The sequence below is a fragment of the Crocodylus porosus genome, unplaced genomic scaffold, assembly GCF_001723895.1.
Source record: "Crocodylus porosus isolate Cpor-Errol unplaced genomic scaffold, CroPor_comp1, whole genome shotgun sequence".
NCBI lineage: Eukaryota > Metazoa > Chordata > Crocodylia > Crocodylidae > Crocodylus > Crocodylus porosus.
Window position 1 is genome coordinate 92,291,715 of NW_017728943.1, and position 19,478 is coordinate 92,311,192.

At 42.5% G+C, this 19,478-nt stretch overlaps 1 protein-coding gene across 1 annotated transcript in view; it reads right to left on the bottom strand.

Annotated features, from left to right (window-relative positions):
• The window catches only part of WDR64 (WD repeat domain 64), a 150,748-nt gene that overhangs the window by 101,560 nt on the left and 29,710 nt on the right, over positions 1–19,478 (bottom strand). The window contains exons 6-9 of the mRNA XM_019548612.1: positions 11,773–11,883; positions 7,997–8,211; positions 6,524–6,658; positions 1,917–1,996 (exon numbers count right to left, since the gene is read on the bottom strand). Coding sequence (XP_019404157.1) covers positions 1,917–1,996; positions 6,524–6,658; positions 7,997–8,211; positions 11,773–11,883 — 541 coding nt within the window. The remainder of the gene's footprint in view (positions 1–1,916; positions 1,997–6,523; positions 6,659–7,996; positions 8,212–11,772; positions 11,884–19,478) is intronic.

A 19,478-nucleotide genomic window follows, 5' to 3' on the forward strand; every position in this document is an offset into this window, starting at 1 on the left:
AAAGTGGTGAGCCAAATAATTTTTTCCCCCCCACCCAGAGACTGCCATCCTGCCAGAGCTGTCCAGAGGCTCTGTGCTTCCCTCCACAGCTGCGGTGCCCCCTGTAGCTGCGCGACCCTGGTGACTGCGGGCAGGTGCAACCTGTGGGGGGGAGGGGGCGCGCCACTGCTGCAGAGGGGAGCACCAACCCCGCCACCTTCCCGCAGCTCAGGGACCTCTCTGCCCGCCAGCAGCTCGCTCTCCCCTCCCCACTGCTGCAGAGGCAGGTAAGGATCGGGCTTCGACACGGGTGTACTCAACACAGGGGTTTACTTCGCCCTAAATTGAAGTGGTGTTTTTAAAATAACCACCACTTCAGTTTACGGACAATTAAACCCCTGTGTCAGGTACAAATGCCCTTAGTGCATGTGCAGATGTGCCCACTGGTTTGTAGTTCTCAGGATCACCTCTGGGCCCTTTTGGAACATGGTTGTTATGTTGGCAACCTGACGGTCCTCTGGCACAGAGGCCATTTGTAATGATAGGTTAGGTGCCATTGCCAGAAGTTCTGCAGTTTCATCTTTGAGTTCCTTCAGAACTCTTGGGTGAAATGGCATTCAGTCTTGGTGACTTATTAGTATTTAATTTATTGATTTGTTCTAAAACTTCTTCTCTTGTCACTTCAATACGGTCCTACTCTCCGGACCTTCCAAGGAAGGACTGATCTGGCATGGGAATTTCCCCAGTATCTTCCAAGGTAAAAACTGATGGAAACAATTTATTGAGCTTCTCTGCCATGGCCTTATGATCCCTGAGTGCACCTTTACACCTTAGTTATCTAACGGCCTTACCAATTCTCTCACTGGCTTCCTGCTTGTGATGTATTTTTAAAAGTTTTTTATTATTAACTTTAGCATCTTCTGCTAGGTGATCCTCACATTCTCATTTGGCTGGCCATATTTCAAAGTTACACTTGACCTCACAGAATTTCCTCTTTTCCTCACTTGGGTACCTTTTCCATTTTGGGCAACGGACCTGGCCTGAGGGGCACAACCAGGGGAAATAGAGACAAAGCTGGAAGGCCAAAGCCCAAACAAATTTTAAGACCTGAGGGGCAAAAGGTAGCATTGGTGCCAGGGTGCCCCCTCTGAATTAATATGGAATAATAACCACAAGTCACGGGCATGGCTATAGGGGAGTCTAAAGCCCACAATTAATGCCCCCTGAGGGAAGGACTGGTGCCAGCTGGGCATGTGAAGCACCAGACAACTGAGGGATTCAGGCTCACTCTGGGACCTTGGGGCAGCCTCCTTAAGCGTTACAAGATATACCAAGCTTTGACAGGAGAGGTAAAAGGAGGAGGGTACTGAGAATTGGAACAGGAGTCACTTCATCAGTAGGAGGTGTCACAGTTGCCCTTGGGGCCAGATGTTGTTGTGGGCATCCCCTGAAATTAGTAGGAGACAGGTTTGAAACTAAGAAAAGTATTTTTTTAATGTAACGGGTAGTGAAATTCATTGCCTTGTGGAATTCATTGCCGCAAGGGAGTGGTAGGGGTAGATAGCATAGCGAGGTTCAAAAAGGAACTAGACACGTTGATAGATGATAGATCCATAGATAGCTGTTGAACAGAAGGGTTGTAGCTGTTTCTTCTGGCATTGCTAAACCAATAATGGTGGATGCCATGCAGGGTACTGAATAGGGGATAGATCATTCTAGAGATATCTGTCTGGATGCTCTCCCTATATAGCATCCACTTCTGCCACTGTCAGACAAGATACTGAGCTAGATGGACCATTGGTTTAACCCAATATGGCACTTATGTACTCATTCTATTCAAATATTTGTTTTAAAGTTTGGTTAATGAAAAAAACACCCTACAACCAACTCTTTATTAAACTACATGGCGCTCCATGTATAACAAACATTTTACTCACCTCCAGTAACAATAATATTTGCTTTTCCACAATACGTGAAGGCATTAACTCCCTTTGGGACAGAAAATTCTCTGACCGGTCTGTAATAATCAACAAATCATCTGATCAGGCAGGAAACTTTTGGTTTAGTCAGTAAAATCTATAACAATTCCTATTTGTTTTCCTATTGTGCGGAATTATTTTTTTTGGAAGTTCAGTAGCTATTATCAATCGCAAACTTGGATTCGGGTATGTTTTCAATTAAATTAGAATATTTCTTTATCTGGTTAAAGCAATATATTCTTTAATAAAGGTGCCCCATCCCCTCCAATAGAGTCTTCAATAGTAGTCAAGTCAAACTAGCCCTTTAGAAAGAAGTAAAATATTTAGAAGATATGGGTCCCAGAAAAAAAAAAAGCTTCATCATGATCCAAACAATCTTCATTCAGTTTAAGATAAACTACTGAATTCTAAAATCAGTTACCTCTTTCAGAGACTGGGCTGGCTGTGTTAGTCTCGGTTTTATACTAACCAAGTGCAACCTCTCACCTGGTACATTAATATGATACGTTTTATGCCTGTATTTTATGTAGCACATGCAGGGTAATAAATCAGAAAACTGCATTTTTCTAAAACCAAACTCACAGAGCTGCTGCAACTAAAGCTAGCATTTAAACCATGTGTACAGACTGACTTCATGTTGGCTCCTCCAAATTCTCCTTTTGGACCCTGTAGTCCTTCCTCCAAATTCAATGCAGGTTTCAACAGTTTCAATGTTTTATTAAAATCATGGAGCTTTTTAATAAAGGGGGCTTTACAGAATGCACAATAGTGTCACAACCTGTACACAAATACCAAAACAGTCACTTAAATGGCTAGAAAAGCACTGTTAACATGCATAAAGTGAAACAGAATTCTACCATCAATGTGAGTGTGTATATATACATATATATGGTACTTACACAAATACAAGACCAGATTTTCCCTTCCAGTTAGCATGTGGAAGAAAGTCCCTCATCTTACATTAGCATACAAGGAAGCTATGGCACTGGGGAGCTGCTGAGAAAAGAGCTGCAGGGCAGGAGAACTGCAGAGGAGCTCATGGCTGACACCTGTACTACTCTGAGGAAAAGTGCAAGTAGAATGCTGCTAACTTCCAGGGGACTAGGACTCAGGGTAGGAGGAAACGGAGCTGGGGTTTGGGCTTAGACCCAGCTGAGGAGATGTGTTATACCCACAAGACTTATTTTTGGGTTACAGTTTTATGCCAGTGGTTTGGGTGGGACTAGAAAGGAGTGATTTGGAGGCCCAATTAGTGCCCAGGCAGGTGGGGATTGGGGGAGAGGCAGGCATATGACCACCTTGGGCATTTATACACATACTTTTTTTCCCCACAACATGCTAGAGATCTGCCACTTCGGAGCAGACTCAATTAATCGAGTGAAGGCAAACTGCGCTGCACCACGTGCTGTTGTATAAGCGGTGCAATGCACGTCATTGCATAGAAAATGGCAGCGATGTGCTTTTGAACTAAAGCACCTCTGAGGTGTTTTAATTCAAAAGTGCACTGCCATCATTTTCTTAGTACTGACATGCATTTCATCGCTTATACAAGTGTAAACTTGGCGTTGCAATGCTTGCATGTATAAAAATGCCCCTTAAGCCCTGCTGGAGCATATATCAAGATAGATCAATTGATCTCTATATTTCTCTATATAAAACATATATACAAATATATACACATATATGTATATTAACATACACATTGAGAGCAGAACTATCTATCCATCCATTTGTCCATGCATATAAATGAGTGAGGATGTTTTTTATTATTTGTCTTTTTGTTCCAGCTGGTAGTTCTTTCCATTAATTTTTGTTGGGCTTTGGAATAACCATGGGTCAGAAAAGCAGTAACTGGGGTAGGGATAAATTGGATACAAAGTATCCAAAGACTCTAAACTTTTAGGAGGGTTTTTAAATTTAGAAGACATAATTTGCTTTTTCTGCACAGGAATAAATCAGTAGTTGACTATAAACACTATGGCCCCTCTCACCTGACCCTGTGAGTTTGTGAAACTCAGTGCAGGATCAGTATCTCAGAGAGGAGTCTTAATTCTTAAGTAAGGAGTAAAACAGCAGATAACATGTCACCTGTACCACTAGTAGATTGTTTGAGGATTTACCTTAAAAAAGCAGAGAAATGTTACATTATCTTTCACTATTCTTTAATGAGCAATTCCAACCTTCTTTTAGAAGAAGGAGGGCAAACGGATTTACAGCATTCAGATGGTCCACAGAAAAACAGTGAAGTGTAAGCCCAGGCCCATCCCAGGTCCTCACAACTAGAAACCCTTCTTGATTCCCTGAAAACCCTCCTCCTTAATCCCCCTCCCACCAACAGCTCTTTATGAAGAAAAAAAGCTATGTACTTTCCAAGCACCATCCACATATAAAATTACCCGTTCCACGAAGATTACAATATATTAGGTCTATCCCAAAAATAAACAGCAACAGTTGTACACTGCATGGCTAATAGGGGATATTTATTTGGCTTGCAGCTCATAATTAAATGTCTGAGCCACAATTATGTTTCGAATGGTCAGTTCAAGAGGATTTGATGCATATCTATTCTAAGGCTCCCAGTTTCATTTTGCTATCTATTTAATTCTAAAGTTGCCTAAACACAATTTAATTTAACTCCTATCTTAAATTCCTTGGAGAATTTTTTTTATAGAAACACAAGTTAAAGAAAAGACACTAATGAACCATTTGCAATTAATGATACATAACACCATGTGTGGTGGTAGCAAATACACCTCTGATTATATATTTTTTTACCATTTAACCCTCTCTCCAACTCTCTGGACCTTTGAGCAATTTCCAGGCTCTACTCCTGATATAGTGAGTGATCTTGAGCAAATCACAGGCACTCTTTTCACTCTCTCCCCCCCGCCATTAAAAAATACACATAATACCCATAACAGAAGTTACAGGCCTGAAACAGGAGTCACTAGATGAAAATGTGTGGCCTGTGTTGTGGAATAGGCAAGACTCTATTATGCTCATAATTACGGCTTCTAGACTTAAAAAAAATATAAATCTATGAATCCACCTTGTAAAGGAATCATAAGGCTTATCTGACATTTACAATTCATTAAGGTTCCTAAACAAAAAGTGCAACCTAAGTCTTCTTCATTGTTTCTATTCTTGCCAAATGAGGTATGAACATATTATTTTGTTTTTTAAACATTTTGTTATAATTTACCCCCTTACCCAAAATTACATAGAGCCACCAGTCTCACTAGCTGTGAAAAATTAGCCATGGATTGATGAGATTCATTAGTCATCTTTTATGTATGCAGCCCACATATTGAACAAAAATACCAAGAATGATTACTTAAATATCTGTTTTATTATGTGTTTTTAGAATGAGCATAAGAATATGTGTATAGCTTCCATATATGTATTTACAGGCAGCCCTTGGCTTACGTCTTTGAGTTGCGATGAATGTCACTTACAACGTTTATAAATTGACAGCCCGTTTTGATGTTCCAACATGGGTTTCATCTTTACAACAGTCAATACTGTATGCAGCTGGCAAGTGGTGGAAGGGGAGGGGGAAGGGGCATGAGGGGGCAGATCAACACCCCCCACTGCTGCACTGCCTCCAGACAAGCAGCGTGCAGCATTGGGAACCATCCCATGCCCCCAGGATAAGCCATGGTTTTGAGGGTGTGGAGGGCATGTGTCCCTAGATTGGGGCAGGGTGAGTGGCAGAGGGAGGGTTATGGGGGGGCTGCAGCCACCCAAAAATTCACCGTAGCCCTCACTGCCCACCCGGAGCGCAGCCCAGTTCAGCCCTGACCCCACCCTGCACAGATCTGGGGACATACAGCCCCCCATGCCCTCCCGGACCAGCAGTAGGAGCAGTAGCAGGAACCACTGGTCGAACCACCAGATGAGCTGTGCACAGAGGTGGGAGCCATCCCGCCTCAAACCCACCTGGTCCCAGCTGGGCAGCACTTGCCCCAGCCCCGGTCTCAGCCCCTGTCCCTCCCTCACTGCGGGGACATTGATCTGCCTTCACCCCTGCCCCTTCCCCTCCCCTTCCACCACTTACCAGCTGCACACAGTATTGACAGCCATAAAGAAACCAATCCCCCATTTGCAACACTGTTCCTATGGGAAAATTGGCTCCAACTTACGATGTTTCATCTTAAGACATGGTTTTAAGGAACCAATTGTGTCGTAAGTCTGAGGACTGCCTGCATTTGGGAAAGCATTCAGTATTTTTTAGAACTATGATATTACAGCAGTTCACATGATATCAAATTATTCTGAATGAGAATCAAAAGGGACAGATTTTTTTCAACAGAATTTATGTTTAACATCTACAAAACTTCATTTCCTGAATCAAAAGCTAGGGAGAAAACACTGCATGCCTTATAAGGGCTCAGTCTGTCAAGTTTTGCATGACTAATTCCAATTATACCTTAGTTTAGTTAGCCATCTTTTAGAAAATCCATACATAATGTTAATTATGATCCCATTTTGTAGTGTACTTATCTCACAAGTGATCCTTAGTGAACAATTTGTGTTCAGCATATGATATATATGGCTCTACTTACTTGTTGTCCTCTAGTCTCTTTAAGTCATCCAAAACAAATGAATGCACGCTGTCTAAGGAGCAGGATCCAAAACAATTCAGGACAGAGATGTACTTAACTTTCACAACCCAGTCATCATGTAGTTTCCGTTTAATGCTAGGGATATACATTAAGGGGTTAGCATATAAGATATACTTGTATATATTTTAATAGACACAGTTAAATAGTACTGCATGGCTGTTGGTATAATTACATACTCAGCGATTTCTACTTCAAAGTAAGAGAAGAGAAAGAACTGAAGTCCTCCAGCTTTAGGTGCCATAGTTGTTTATGTGCAGTTATTTAGCACCTGCCAAAGCAAGTTCCTAAATAACTGCATAGTAACCACTGGTACTGCACAGTCCCAGTGCTGCATGGGTCATTTCTGACCCTATTGTGCAGTAGCAATGAGGTACATCACTGTAGCAACGAGCACATATCATGATTGTGCCTGGCAATGTTATATCATTGTAGCAATGAGCTATGTCACTGTAGCTCATTGCTACAGCAGTGTAGCATCTTGTGTAGATGTGCCCACAGACACTGAAAAGCAAAAATGAAGACAAAGGCCCAGATCCTATTCTGCCTATTAGACGTCTAAGACTTATCAGCTACTCACCCAAACTATATGCCTGTTGCCTCAGATCTTATTCTACCTGAGGCACATGTCTTCTGCTCTTTTAATTGGCAGCATCATACCCTTTGGTCACATCAGAATCCAGCTGAGAGAAAAAGGAAGGCATTTACCTGAACTACTATGACTGAATAAATGGAGGAGGAGGACTCTCCCATTTTTTGCCCAATCAATACTTATCTAGGAAGTGAGATACATGGTTTCTAGTTTCTGTGTGCCTAAGGGGATTTAAACCCATATCTCCCACTTTGCAGGACAGTACACTCACCAGCAAGCTACAGTCTATGCAGAACTGAGGATGCCTCTGCTTCCTCCTGTTGAAGCTGGACTCAGTGTCATAACAACAAAGTTTGGTGCATGGGATAAAGCCTGCCCTTGCTCCGTGCACAGATCCAGGGGGCACATGCCCTTCACCCCATGCTTGCCCGGAAGTGCACACAGCAGCATACTTTGTTTCTTTAAATGGGAACAAAGTATGTCTGCAGCCTGCCGAGCAGCAGGTTCTAATTTCAGCTAGTAGGGGGCCATGCAGTCACTGCAATGTAAAGCTTTAATGAAATGCACTCATTGCATCTTATTTCATGGGTTCATTGCAACTTATTTCATAGCAACTCCATACACAGATCTCTACTAAGAACAACAGAACTGCTTTTACATAACAGCCAAAGAATCAATCTCATTTAACCATTTCATTGTTAAGTCACACTGAGGTTTTTTCACAAGCAAAAGCTAAATCACCCGTTCAGGTTACAAAGAATCCAAATTCTATTTTTCAGTAAAAACTGATAAAATGTAACATTATTTCACTACAAGTAGCTCACTTTTTAAAGTTCCTTGAATCCAAGACGTGCAATTGTGATTTTCTTTTGGCTTTAGACTGCTTCAGTCCAAAGTCATCACTGGTTACTGTAAGGAGGTTGACATGACCACCATCATCTCCCATTAAAATGTCATCCTTAGCCTGCTGATCTGATATATTCACCGTAGATACACAAAGCAGACAATGTTCCATTGGTTTGATAATAAAGCAATTATCCTGTGAAATATAGTGAGTGTTTTTTAGATATTGTACATGAGCCCTTAAACCAACCTTAAACCATCTATCAGACTCATCCACCTAAGGCATGTCTCAAGGTTTCAAAAACTCCTACTGTGACAGCTCTTTCCCGAGATTAGAAACTCCTGAAACTGGTATAACATGGTAAAATCCTGCCTCTGTGAAACTCAAAAGGAGCTTTTCCATAGACTTCAGTGGGATTTGGATTTCACCCACAGTCTCCAACACTTAAATATTTTGTAGTAGTTGAGTGAAGAAATATAAATTTAATGGAAGAATAATCATATTAATTAGTCTTAAGCAAAGGGTATTCAGGTTTTTTAAAGAATTTTGTTTCTCTATACAGAGAAAAAATGAGTAGTATAGAGTTGTTTAATCAGTGAATTAATGTAGTGGTGGAGTGTAGTAAGAAATTATTGTAGAATCTCAGTTTTCAGCCAATATACCCAGACAACCAGGAATCTACATTATCAAGAGTCAATACAAGATACTAGTAACACGGCAAGTCTTGGCAACTTTTTGTTAGACTGGGGAGGCTCCATAGGGGATTTTGGATCATTGAGATCTACTGATTTCAAAAGACTTGCCCTTTGATGGATAGAGTCACAGAAAATTAGGGTTGGAAGGATCAGATCATCTAGCTCAACCCCCTGCTCAAAGCAGGACCATCCCCAACTAGATCATCCTAGCCAAAGCTTTGTCTAGCTGGGTCTTACAAGCCTCCAAGGATGAAGATTCTCCCACCTCTCTAGGTAACCTGTTCCAGTGTTTTACTACCCTTCTAGTGAAGAGGTTTTCCTAATATCTAACCTAAATTTCCCTTGCTGCAGCTTGAGACCACTGTTCCTGTCATCTGCCACCACTGAGAACAGTCTAGATCCATCCTTTTTCAAACCCCACTTCAGGTAGTTGAAGGCTGCTATTATGTTCCCTCTCAGTCTTATCTTCTCTGGACTAAATAAGCCCAGTTCCCTCAGTCTTTCCTCACAAGTCATGTCCCCTAACCCCCTCACCATTTTTGTTGCCCTCCACTGGACTCTCTCCAATTTGCTCACATCCTTTCTGTAGTGGGAGCCCAAAACTGAACACAGTACTCCAGATGTGGCCTCATCAGTGCTGAATAGAGAGGAATAATCACTTCCCCTTGACCTGCTGGCAACACTCCTACCAATGCAGCCCAGTATGCCATTAGCCTTCTTTGGAAGAAAGGCACACTGTTGGCTCATACTCAGTTTACTGGCCACTGTAACCCCCAGGTCCTTTTCTGCAGAGCTGCTGCCTAGCCAGTCAGCCCCTCAGCCTGTATTGGTGCATGGGATTATTCTATCCTAAATGCAGGAGTTTGCACATGTCCTTATTGAACCTCATGAGATTACTTTTGGCCCAATCCTACAATTTGTCTAGGTCACCCTGAATCCTAGCCCAACCCTCTAGTATATCTATTACTCCCCCCAGACTGGTGTCATCTTCAAATTTGCAGAGGGTGCACTCCATGCCATCTTCCATGTTGTTGAAAATGTTAAACAAAACTGACCCCAGGACCAAACCCTAGGGCACTCCACTTCCTCCTGGTCTGGTGATAGTAGCTGCTAACTAGACATCAAGCCATTAATTATTACCCTTTAACTCTGATGATCCAGCCAGTTTCCTATCCACCTTACAGTCCATTCATCCAGCCCATATCCTTAGCTTGCCTATGAGAATGTTGTGGGATACCCTATCAAAAGCCCTGGTAAAATCAAGGTTTACCACATGCACTGGTCTCCCCACATTTGCAGAGCCAGTCACTTCGTTATAGAAGGCAATCAGGTTGGTCAGGTATGACTTGCCTTTGGTGAATCCATGCTGACCATTCCTAATCACCTTCTCCTCCAAGTGCCTAGAAATGGATTGCTTGAGGATCTGCTTCATGATTTTTCCAGGGACTGAGGTGAGGCTGACTGATATGTAGTTCCTTGGATCCTCCCTTTTCCCTTTCTTAAATATGGACACTATGTTTGCCCTTTGCCAATCATCTGGGACCTCTCTTGATTGCTACAAGTTTTCAAAGATGATGGCCAATGGCTCTGCAAACTCATCAGCCAACTCCCTCAGTACCCTCAGGTGCATCCCACTCAGCCCCATGGACTTGTATATGTCCTGCTTTTCTAAATAGTCCCTAACCTGTTCTTTCACCGCTGTTGGCAGCTCACCTCCTCCCCAAACTGTGCTGCCCAGTACAGTAGGTTGGGAGCTGACCTTGCCTGTGAGGACTTAGGCAAAGAAGGCATTGAGCACGTTAGCCTTTTTCTGCATCCTCTTTCACAAGGTTGCCTCCCCCACGTCCCTTTGGCCTTCCTGATTTCATCCTGGCATGCCCAAGCAATGGTCTTATACTCCTCTCTATTTGTCCAAGTTTCCACTTAGAAGCTTCCATTTTGTGATTTAGTTTACTGAAGAGATCCTTGCTAAGCCAAGATGGTCTTCTGCCATACTTACTAGTGCTCCTGCGCATTGGGATGGCTTGTTCCTTCACTCTCAGTAAGGCTTCTTTAAAGTATAGCCAGCTCTCCTGGACTCTTCGCCCCCTCAGACTGGCTTCCCAGAGTATCTTGCGTAAGTCCCCTGAGTGAGTTGAAGTCTGCTTTTCTGAATTCCAGGGTCCTTACTCTGCTGTTCTCCATACTTCATTTCCTCAGGATCCTGAACTCAATCATCTCGTGGTCACTGCTGCCCATGTTGCCATCCACTATGACATTCCCCACCAATTCTTCCTTGCTTGTGGGCATCAGGTCAGGAAGAACATGGCTCCTAGTTGGCTGCTCCAGCACTTGCACCAGAAAGTGTCCCCAACACTCTCCAAAAACTTTCTAGATTGCCTGTGCACTGCTATATTGCCCTCCCAGCAGATGTCAGGGGGACTGAAGTCCCCCATGAGAACCAGGGCTTGTGGCTGGGAAACTTCTGTTAGCTGTCTGAAGAAAGCCACATCCGCAACTTCCTCCTGGGTTGGTGATCTATAGCAGACACCCACTACAACATCACCCTTGTTGTTCTTCCCTCTAACCTTAGCCCAGAGGCTTTCAACAGGCCTATCTCTAACTTCATACTGGAGCTCTGAGGAATCATCCAGCTCTTTTACATAAAGAGCAACTCCTCCTCCTCTTCTCCCCTACCTGTCCTTCCTGAACAGTTTATACCCATCCATGACAGTGCTCCAGTCATGCAAGCTATCCCACCAAGTCTGTTTTCCCAATCATGTCTTAAGTAGAAGACTCAAATCCTATGAAACTATAATCTGATAATGCCATTAATTAAAAATATGGGTAAGTTTGGGAATCAATTTATAGAACAGCATAAATTGTCCAGCTATGTCTGGCAACCTAAAGAGTTACTCGTCTTAAAGGGAATCTCATTTTATTTATTATCCTTTGTATAGAAACTCAGTGTCACTTAACGGAGCTTGCCCTGCTAAACAGTGTAAGGGGTTGTAATGGAAATGTAGACAAATGTTTAGTGAAGTAAACTTTCTTTAACATTTGAAGTGATCCAGCACTGTACCTGGCAGCTGCCTTGTGATTTATAATCCCAGATGATAACAGTTCTTTCAGTTACAGCCACCACCCGTTTGAGCTGAGTAAGGTAGTCGCATCCAGTAATCCATGAACTATCCTGGTGAAAAAAAAAAGGATTGTTGAAATATCTTGTGTTGGCTAGTATCCTTCTGTCTGAAAACAGGCTGCTTCAGTGTGGCAAAATGTCATGCTCCAAGAGTAGCTAGGTCACTTTAAAAGTTTGATAAGGAGTCTGTTACAGCCTTAGGCTAAGTGCAGAGGTGAGTGTTCTAAACCTGTGGAGGAAACGCTCTAAGGATCACACTTTGCTCAAAGCATGCTAGATTAAGTCAGGACTGAACAGAACACACATGCACTTTTTGGTTTGGGGAAGCAGGGGGACTTGGAGCCTGCCTGTACTGGCTAAGGCTGACCATTTAATCTAAGCTGCACTTCAACCTTGATGTCTGTACCCCAAATTCATGTATATTTTTGGCTTACATTTACAGTGACTGCATGCCCTGTTTTCATTGGGACTGTCTGGGGACAAGTGTTCTGTCAGTTTGCTCAAATGAATACTTTTGTCTGTTTTCAGCAGGTGTTTTAAATGGATGTTTCAGCTGTGACTGGAGCTCAGAGATGGCTGAGAGTACTGGAAAGGGGGTGGTGGCAGGGCACAGCATCACATTTTGAGGCTAGGGAAGAATGGCTACCCTACTTATATCTTCCAAGCACACCTACTGATAAGATCTCAGACCATCAGAAATAGAGAATCTTTATTGCTACAGTGCAGAAAAAGTGACCTGCTGAGTTCTTCCATCTCTGATCTACACTACAAAGTTTCCCAACTAGACTGGGTAGCAGTGTAAAAAGACCAGGCTTCCTCATCAGCAAAATCCCTGGTGGGGATGCAGCCACGCTGGCAGAACATTTGCGTTGGCTCAGCTTCTCTCATTCAGGAGGTGGTATAACTATGTCCCAGAAAAAAAAAATGTCTGCCAACATGCTCAATCTCCACTTGAGGACCCTGCCAACATTAGTGCAACACAATAATATAATAAACAGCTCTTGATGCTTTAGGCAGATGTGCTGCACATCCATGTTTAACCAAAAGAAGTTCCTATAGGAACAGGTGCTTGGCTCAAAATAGAAGACATTGCTAGGTTAAGGCTTTTTACATTTCAACTCTACTATAATGGCACTTGCTAAAATTAATTTAAATCAATTTTATGTATGAAAGGGATTACCTGGGATGATTAATACATAGCAGCCTTCTTTTATGAAAAGTCAATAATTAGAAAGATATACAATATGTTGAAAAGTATTTCATTTAATTTTCATTCCTGAAAATATTTCAGTTTTGCTATAATTTTATATAGTACGTAGTAGTAAGCACTTACTACTACTTTTACCAATAAGACATATATCATTATATACACATACACATGCACATAGGCCATGTCTACATGTGTGGCAGACTGCACAGTTGTTACTGCACTGTAGTTTAGTACTTTCATAAGCAAGTATTAAATGACTGCACAGTAACCAGCATTATTACCCAGTACCATTTCCATATAGTTTTTTTCCTAACACTACTGCACAGCAGCAATGAGCACAGTAGCCTTGAATCACGGTTAGTGCCTGACAATGCTACTGCATGGTACCAAGGAGCTATGGTATCTCATGTAGATGCGTCCACATGAGTCAATTTAGGGTGATGCAGCAGTGTAGTTGCACCACCCTTTGATTCCTGGTCCAGCCAAAGTGCAAGACCAACTGAATGGCAGTGTCAGTAGCATTTTTTTCAGGAAGCAGCGAGGGAGTCACTGGACTTCACGGTTCATTGTAATCTACCCAGTTCCTTCTAAACTCCTCATCCAAAAGGTGTCAATAGCCTTCTCTCTCTCTCTCTCTCTCTCTCTCTCTCTCTCTTTTTTTTTTTTTTTTAAATTACCACCCTTCCTACCTTCCACATACCCCAGGTGCATAGGGGAGTTTTGCCTAGGGCATAAAATTAATTACTTATGCCTCTCATCCTATCTGCTTTAGGTTTATCAGATAACCCTAATACAGGAAGATGCATAGGGCAGAACCCTGGCTGAGAAGCACTGGGATAAGGCAGAGGCAGCACAACAGTGGTTCTCAACCAGAAGTACCACCAAATTAAAAAAAAAAAAAAAAAAAAGTGCAGAGAGGTGCCTGAACTCTTCAAAGGTTAAGAATCACTGGGATAGTGTCAGAATTGTACAAAAAGCATTTTAGTTTCAGAAATCTCTCTCTCCTGTCTGTCTTGTCTTCTTTCCCGTTAAAAAGTCTTGATGTTCCAGTAAACAACAGTGGGAGATTTGCCAAAGTGCGTAAATAGCTGAGGATATATATGACAAGTACTATCAGAGACTTACATCACAAGCAAGAGACAAAATGTGGTAGGGAAGGACTACAGAGCTACAAGCCCAGGGGGCAGAGCTGAAGAACAAGAACTTCAAACAGACAGTTATGAATTAGCAGAGGTTCTACAAGCAATGGAAATTGAGACTGATCTGCAAGGAGCAATATTTTTCTGTGGTCTAGAAATGCTTACTTGGCCATATAAATAAAGACAGAAGAAGTAGGGTCACTAGATGTTGAAGATGGGGTGGGGACCAAGAACAACTAATGAACAAATAATTTGTGTCATCTTTTAATCAGAATGAAGCAGCAGTGGAGGATGCTGGTGGAGTACCACATAGCAATAAGGATATGATCAAAGAAATTACAACATGTGAAGTGCAAGAAAAATTTAGATTGCTTATTGTCACAAAATCCGGGGGTCTGGGTAATCTGTATCTTAGCATATTAAAGGAAATGGCACCCAAACTAGCAACATATAAAGCACTGACTCTGCTCACTCAGAAATAGTACCCCAAGACTAGAAAATACTTAAGGAAGTGTGGCATTTTATTTCCCTTTTTGCATCTAAAGGGCAGATTTTTAACTGCACAAATGCCAAAAATATCATTTGCATTGCTGCATGCACATAATTACTTTTGCAATATAATACATAAGTGGGCATGAGTAGATTGAGCATGTACAATAAGCCATCCACTGGGTAGGGTGGGGGAGGCCTAGAACCCATATCCCTGAAGTCTTGGGTAAGTGTCCACACTACTCAGCTTCTGGGACCCAGCTATGTATGCATGTACCTAGCTGCATATGTGTTTGGCCAGTCTGAAGCTGTACTTGTGCATCCTCGGTTAATGTGCACAGGCCTTCCTATGCAAAGCAGTAAGAAAAGTAGCCAGGTAGATGGCTAAAAAATTGCTATTTAGACATGCAAAGAGAATTCCATCCACAGTGCTTAATTTTTAACAAGGGAGAAAGAACAGTCTGCTAGACAGCACTTTCTTTTTTTAAACACATTTTGGCATGGTTATAGAGTTCATGGTTCTCCATAATAAACAGAGATGACCACAAAATTTTTCAAAAGGAAGATAATAAAACAGGGCAACTTCCAGGAAAGGGGTCCTCTACTTACACTTGAGCATGTAAAGCCTGCCTCCCTTTATTTGTTTGCTTTCTTCCTACTTTATGTCAGCACTTGGTAGTTGCTTCATTGTGAAAAAGGAGTAAGGGAAAGAAGAGAGCCCCGTGTCTGGGGAAGGTAGCTCCATACTTTACCCTTCAGCAAAAGGTAAAACAAAAAATATAACAGAGTGAAAGTGACTTTTCATGTCTATTTTGTAGCAGAGAATATTATATTTGAAAGGATCATATTAAAGAGCAGGTTCTAAGAACACGGGGAACAGCAGAAGCTTTCATTACTACGGTTCAGATTCTTGCGGAACGCCGCAGATATGGATTATTAAAAAAGAAGAATTAATAGCAGGCAGAATAGTTGTTGGTGAAAGAAGCACCAGCTTATTAGCACAATCTCAGTAAGATCCAAATCTCATGCTAGCAAAAACTATTTACAAAAAAAAGAGTACCCAAGAAATCATAAAACGTGACTTAACTGATCATCAAGCAGGGAAACTACATCAGGCAACTCTGATTAAATCAAGAGGAGAGGCAAATGCAATAGAAACAGTTAGAAGAAAATACTCCCCAAAATTTATGATGAGCAACAAAATATACACAAAACATCCAGCATCATCAACAATCTATATAGTGCTGCAGCCTAATCATGCAATTACAGACCACAGTAGAAGTCTTCAAGAACTGTAAAATGGGGAACGTTCCCCCCAAATGTCTATAACCAGGGCCATTACTCAGTACAAAGAGACTTGATAGACCTTGCCAAAGAGTAGCAACAGATTTAACATATTTTCTTACATGCAGCATGCCTCCAAATAAAACATGCACATTTTTTTTTACATTCTACCTTTGAAAAACAGAGATTTCCTCAGTCATGTCTGAGTATATCACAAAGTAACTCCTCCTGAAAAAAAGAGTCATCCCAGGAGACCTCCTGCCACACCAAGAAGTGCCTGCTGCCTTACCAAGACTATTTCCTGTGATGCCAACTTCCTAAACACTTTAAATGTTTAGGAAGACATAGTAAATCACAAGGTTAGGCCACAGGCCCTTGTAAAGGCAGCAGAAAGATTGTTAGTTCTTTAGTGTAAGTAGCTTTTTATATAAGTTCCTGTAGATAAAGTGTTTCCATATCACAAGTCCCATCAAGATACTACTGGCAGACACAAGCTACAGTGCTCTGCCAATAGCTAGGGCTCTGAGAAGGTTAACCCAGGACTGTCATTGTGGCAGCCATGTTGGAAGCTGTATGGAATGCCTAGTATTTCTAGGGTTGCTGCTAGTAGGCAGAAAGGTGCATGTGGTATGTGAGAAATTATGGTATGTTTTATTGTAAAAACACATATTACTGAAGTTAATTACTCCTGTTACTATAGTGACTTGCTCTGGTTCCATAGACTTCATCAATGCTCATCATCAAGAGATAAAAATGTATTATTTGTAAGACATGGCTTTCTAGAAGCTCCCATATCAGTTAATGGGACTCAATATACCTCTGGAATATTTCTTAAGTTCTCACAAAACTTTGATTTCAAACCTCCTACCTTAAACTAGTGGTATGCATTACATCCATGCCAACAGGAAAGTGGAGAGAGAGCAGTGAAAATTTCAAAGACTTCTGTAAAAATCAGTGGACTTTACATATTAATTTGGCATAATGGCCCATATCCCTTGCATCTGAATTATCACTAACAGAGCTTCTGAAGGGTGATCAAGGACACTTATCTACAGCACCAATACAACTAATGGTAGGTCTACATGGCCAGTGACATTCAACTAAAGGTGTGATGGAATCTGATCCATGATCCCAACAACTGTGCTCTTTACCATGATATATATACATGCCAGGAGGTGTAACTGTGGGATCGGTGATGAGATCCCAATTGTGCCCAATTGCTGTTGCAAGGGGAGCCCTGAATCATGATCCCAAGCTCCCCCTGCATCAACAAGCAGGTGCCCAGTATGCCCATGGCTGGGAACATGAGTCATTTGATCGACTCTTCCATCTGTGGGAAAGCATCAGAGCCCTTCACTCTGGTGTGCTCCCATAGCTGAGAGCACTATCCATCTGATTAGCACTCTCAGTTATGGGAACACATTGTTCTGGTGAGATCCCAAAGCTGGCAGCAACAGTTAGCTGATCAATGCTGTCAGCCTCAGGAGTGCATGGGAATCCTTCCAGGCTCCAGTGCACTCCTGAGGCTGGAGTGCTGATTAACTGATTTACACTGATCATAAGTTCAAATTGAAGGTGCAATGAGAAGCAGCCACAAAGTTATTACACAAAATACATGTAATACTTATTATAGCTTAGTGAACTCCCTGTTTTATCATGCCATTACTTGTAGGAACATGTGGCTGACTTACTAATTAAGATGGGATTAACTGGTTAATCCCATCTTAAGTATGACTTCTCCAAGGGCCCATGGTACAATGCAAAGCTGGGCAGAGATACCCAAAATCACTCGAGTACTGGAAGAAACGTAGCTGCATTAATGCAGTGTGAATACACCCTTATTCTCAACAGACTGCTCTGCTAACAGCTATACTGTGTCTGGTGACCAAACCAATTTGTCCTGAGTTGGCTCGAGTATCTCTGCACGGTGCAGTGTAGGCATTCTCTAAGATGCTGAAAAAACATCAGTGGCAATAAGTTTTTCATGTTTGGAACATGAAAGTACAAAGCTACTAATTGAACATGAAAGTACAAAGCTACTAATTGAATTAACATAAGTGAACAGAGTTTGGCTCATCATCCCAGATGCCTGGAACTTTTCAGAACTTGGCAAGAACTCTCAGATCTTGATTAATGGAGTCCAAAAGGACTTCCCCAGATGAATCTCTTTCATCTTCCATATTCCCAACACAAAAAGGAGAAGGGTAGATGCTCTTCAGGTAACCTGGTAAGAAAGGAACCCACTTCTCAGGGAATTTCAGAAAAAAAAATCATAGTAAAACTTTGAAGTGCACCTGCTGCAGTCTTATAACGGCTAAATAATAACCTTATGACATTATTTCATACTTCTTACAGGCCAATGTTGCTGACTGAAATGCCTCTCCCATGACTCCTACACATTTTTCGCCTTCGATTGAGTGGCAGGGTACCTCAGAATTTCTTCCTTTTCATGGTTTCCATGAGCTCTGAGACCATTGTGATAGACTAATAGTTTTTCCCATCATTAATAACTAGGCTTCATCTGACAAGATTGTAGGAAGGAGCAACCATCTTTCCTTAAAGGATATTACTCAGGAAGAGAAGAAACAACTGGCTTGCCACAGGGTACCATCTCCAGGGGTGGTTGTAAAGCCCCTGGAGGCCAAAAAAATGTATGCACTGTGTTCTACGGGCAGCCTGTCCTGGTCTCTCCTGCTATGTCTTGATTTTAATACGTATAAAGAAAGCAGGAGGCTGCCCTGGTCTTATCCTAATAACCACCTGGTGACTGAGGTCAAGGCCTTATGGACTAGTTGCATGGCTCTGTACCACCCCTACACCACAGCCCAAAACCCACAGATAGCATCATCATGGACGTTCTTTTTGTACACTCATGGAGCCCTCCTCTGGGCCCTCAGACCACTCGGTCTCTCACACAGTGCCACTTGAGTCTCCAGGACCCTCAGTTCCTCCCTCAGCCACTCTCTAGGCTGCCAGATCCCATGGTCCCTTGCTCATCTCCCCTCTGGGCTTTCAGATCCCTTGGTCCCTCATTTGGCCCCTTCCTGTTTCCTCAGATATCTTGGCCCCCCGGTCAGCCTCTCTCTGGGCTGCCACGCCCCTTGGTTTCTCCCTTGTCCCCCTCGGGGATGCCTCATCCTCTGGTCTCTCCCTTGACCCTTCTCTGGGACTCTGGACCCTCCTGCTCCCCCTACGTTCTTCCCAACCCCTGGGCTGATGGACCCTCCTGGTCCCACTCTTTCCTGACCTTTCACTGGGCTGTTGGACCATTTGGATCCAACTCTTCCTTGGCCTCTACCAGGGCCTCTGGACTATCTGGTCCTGGTCTTCCTTGGCTCCTTGTCTGAGCCTCTGGACTCACATGGCCCCTCTCTGGCCCTCTGGACCCACAGAGTTCCACTCTTCATAGATTTCATAGATATTAGGGCTGGAAGGGACCTCGGAAGATCATCGAGTCCAGCCCCCCACCCAAAGGGCAGGAAGTCAGCTGGGGTCATAGGACCCCAGCAAGATAAGCATCCAAT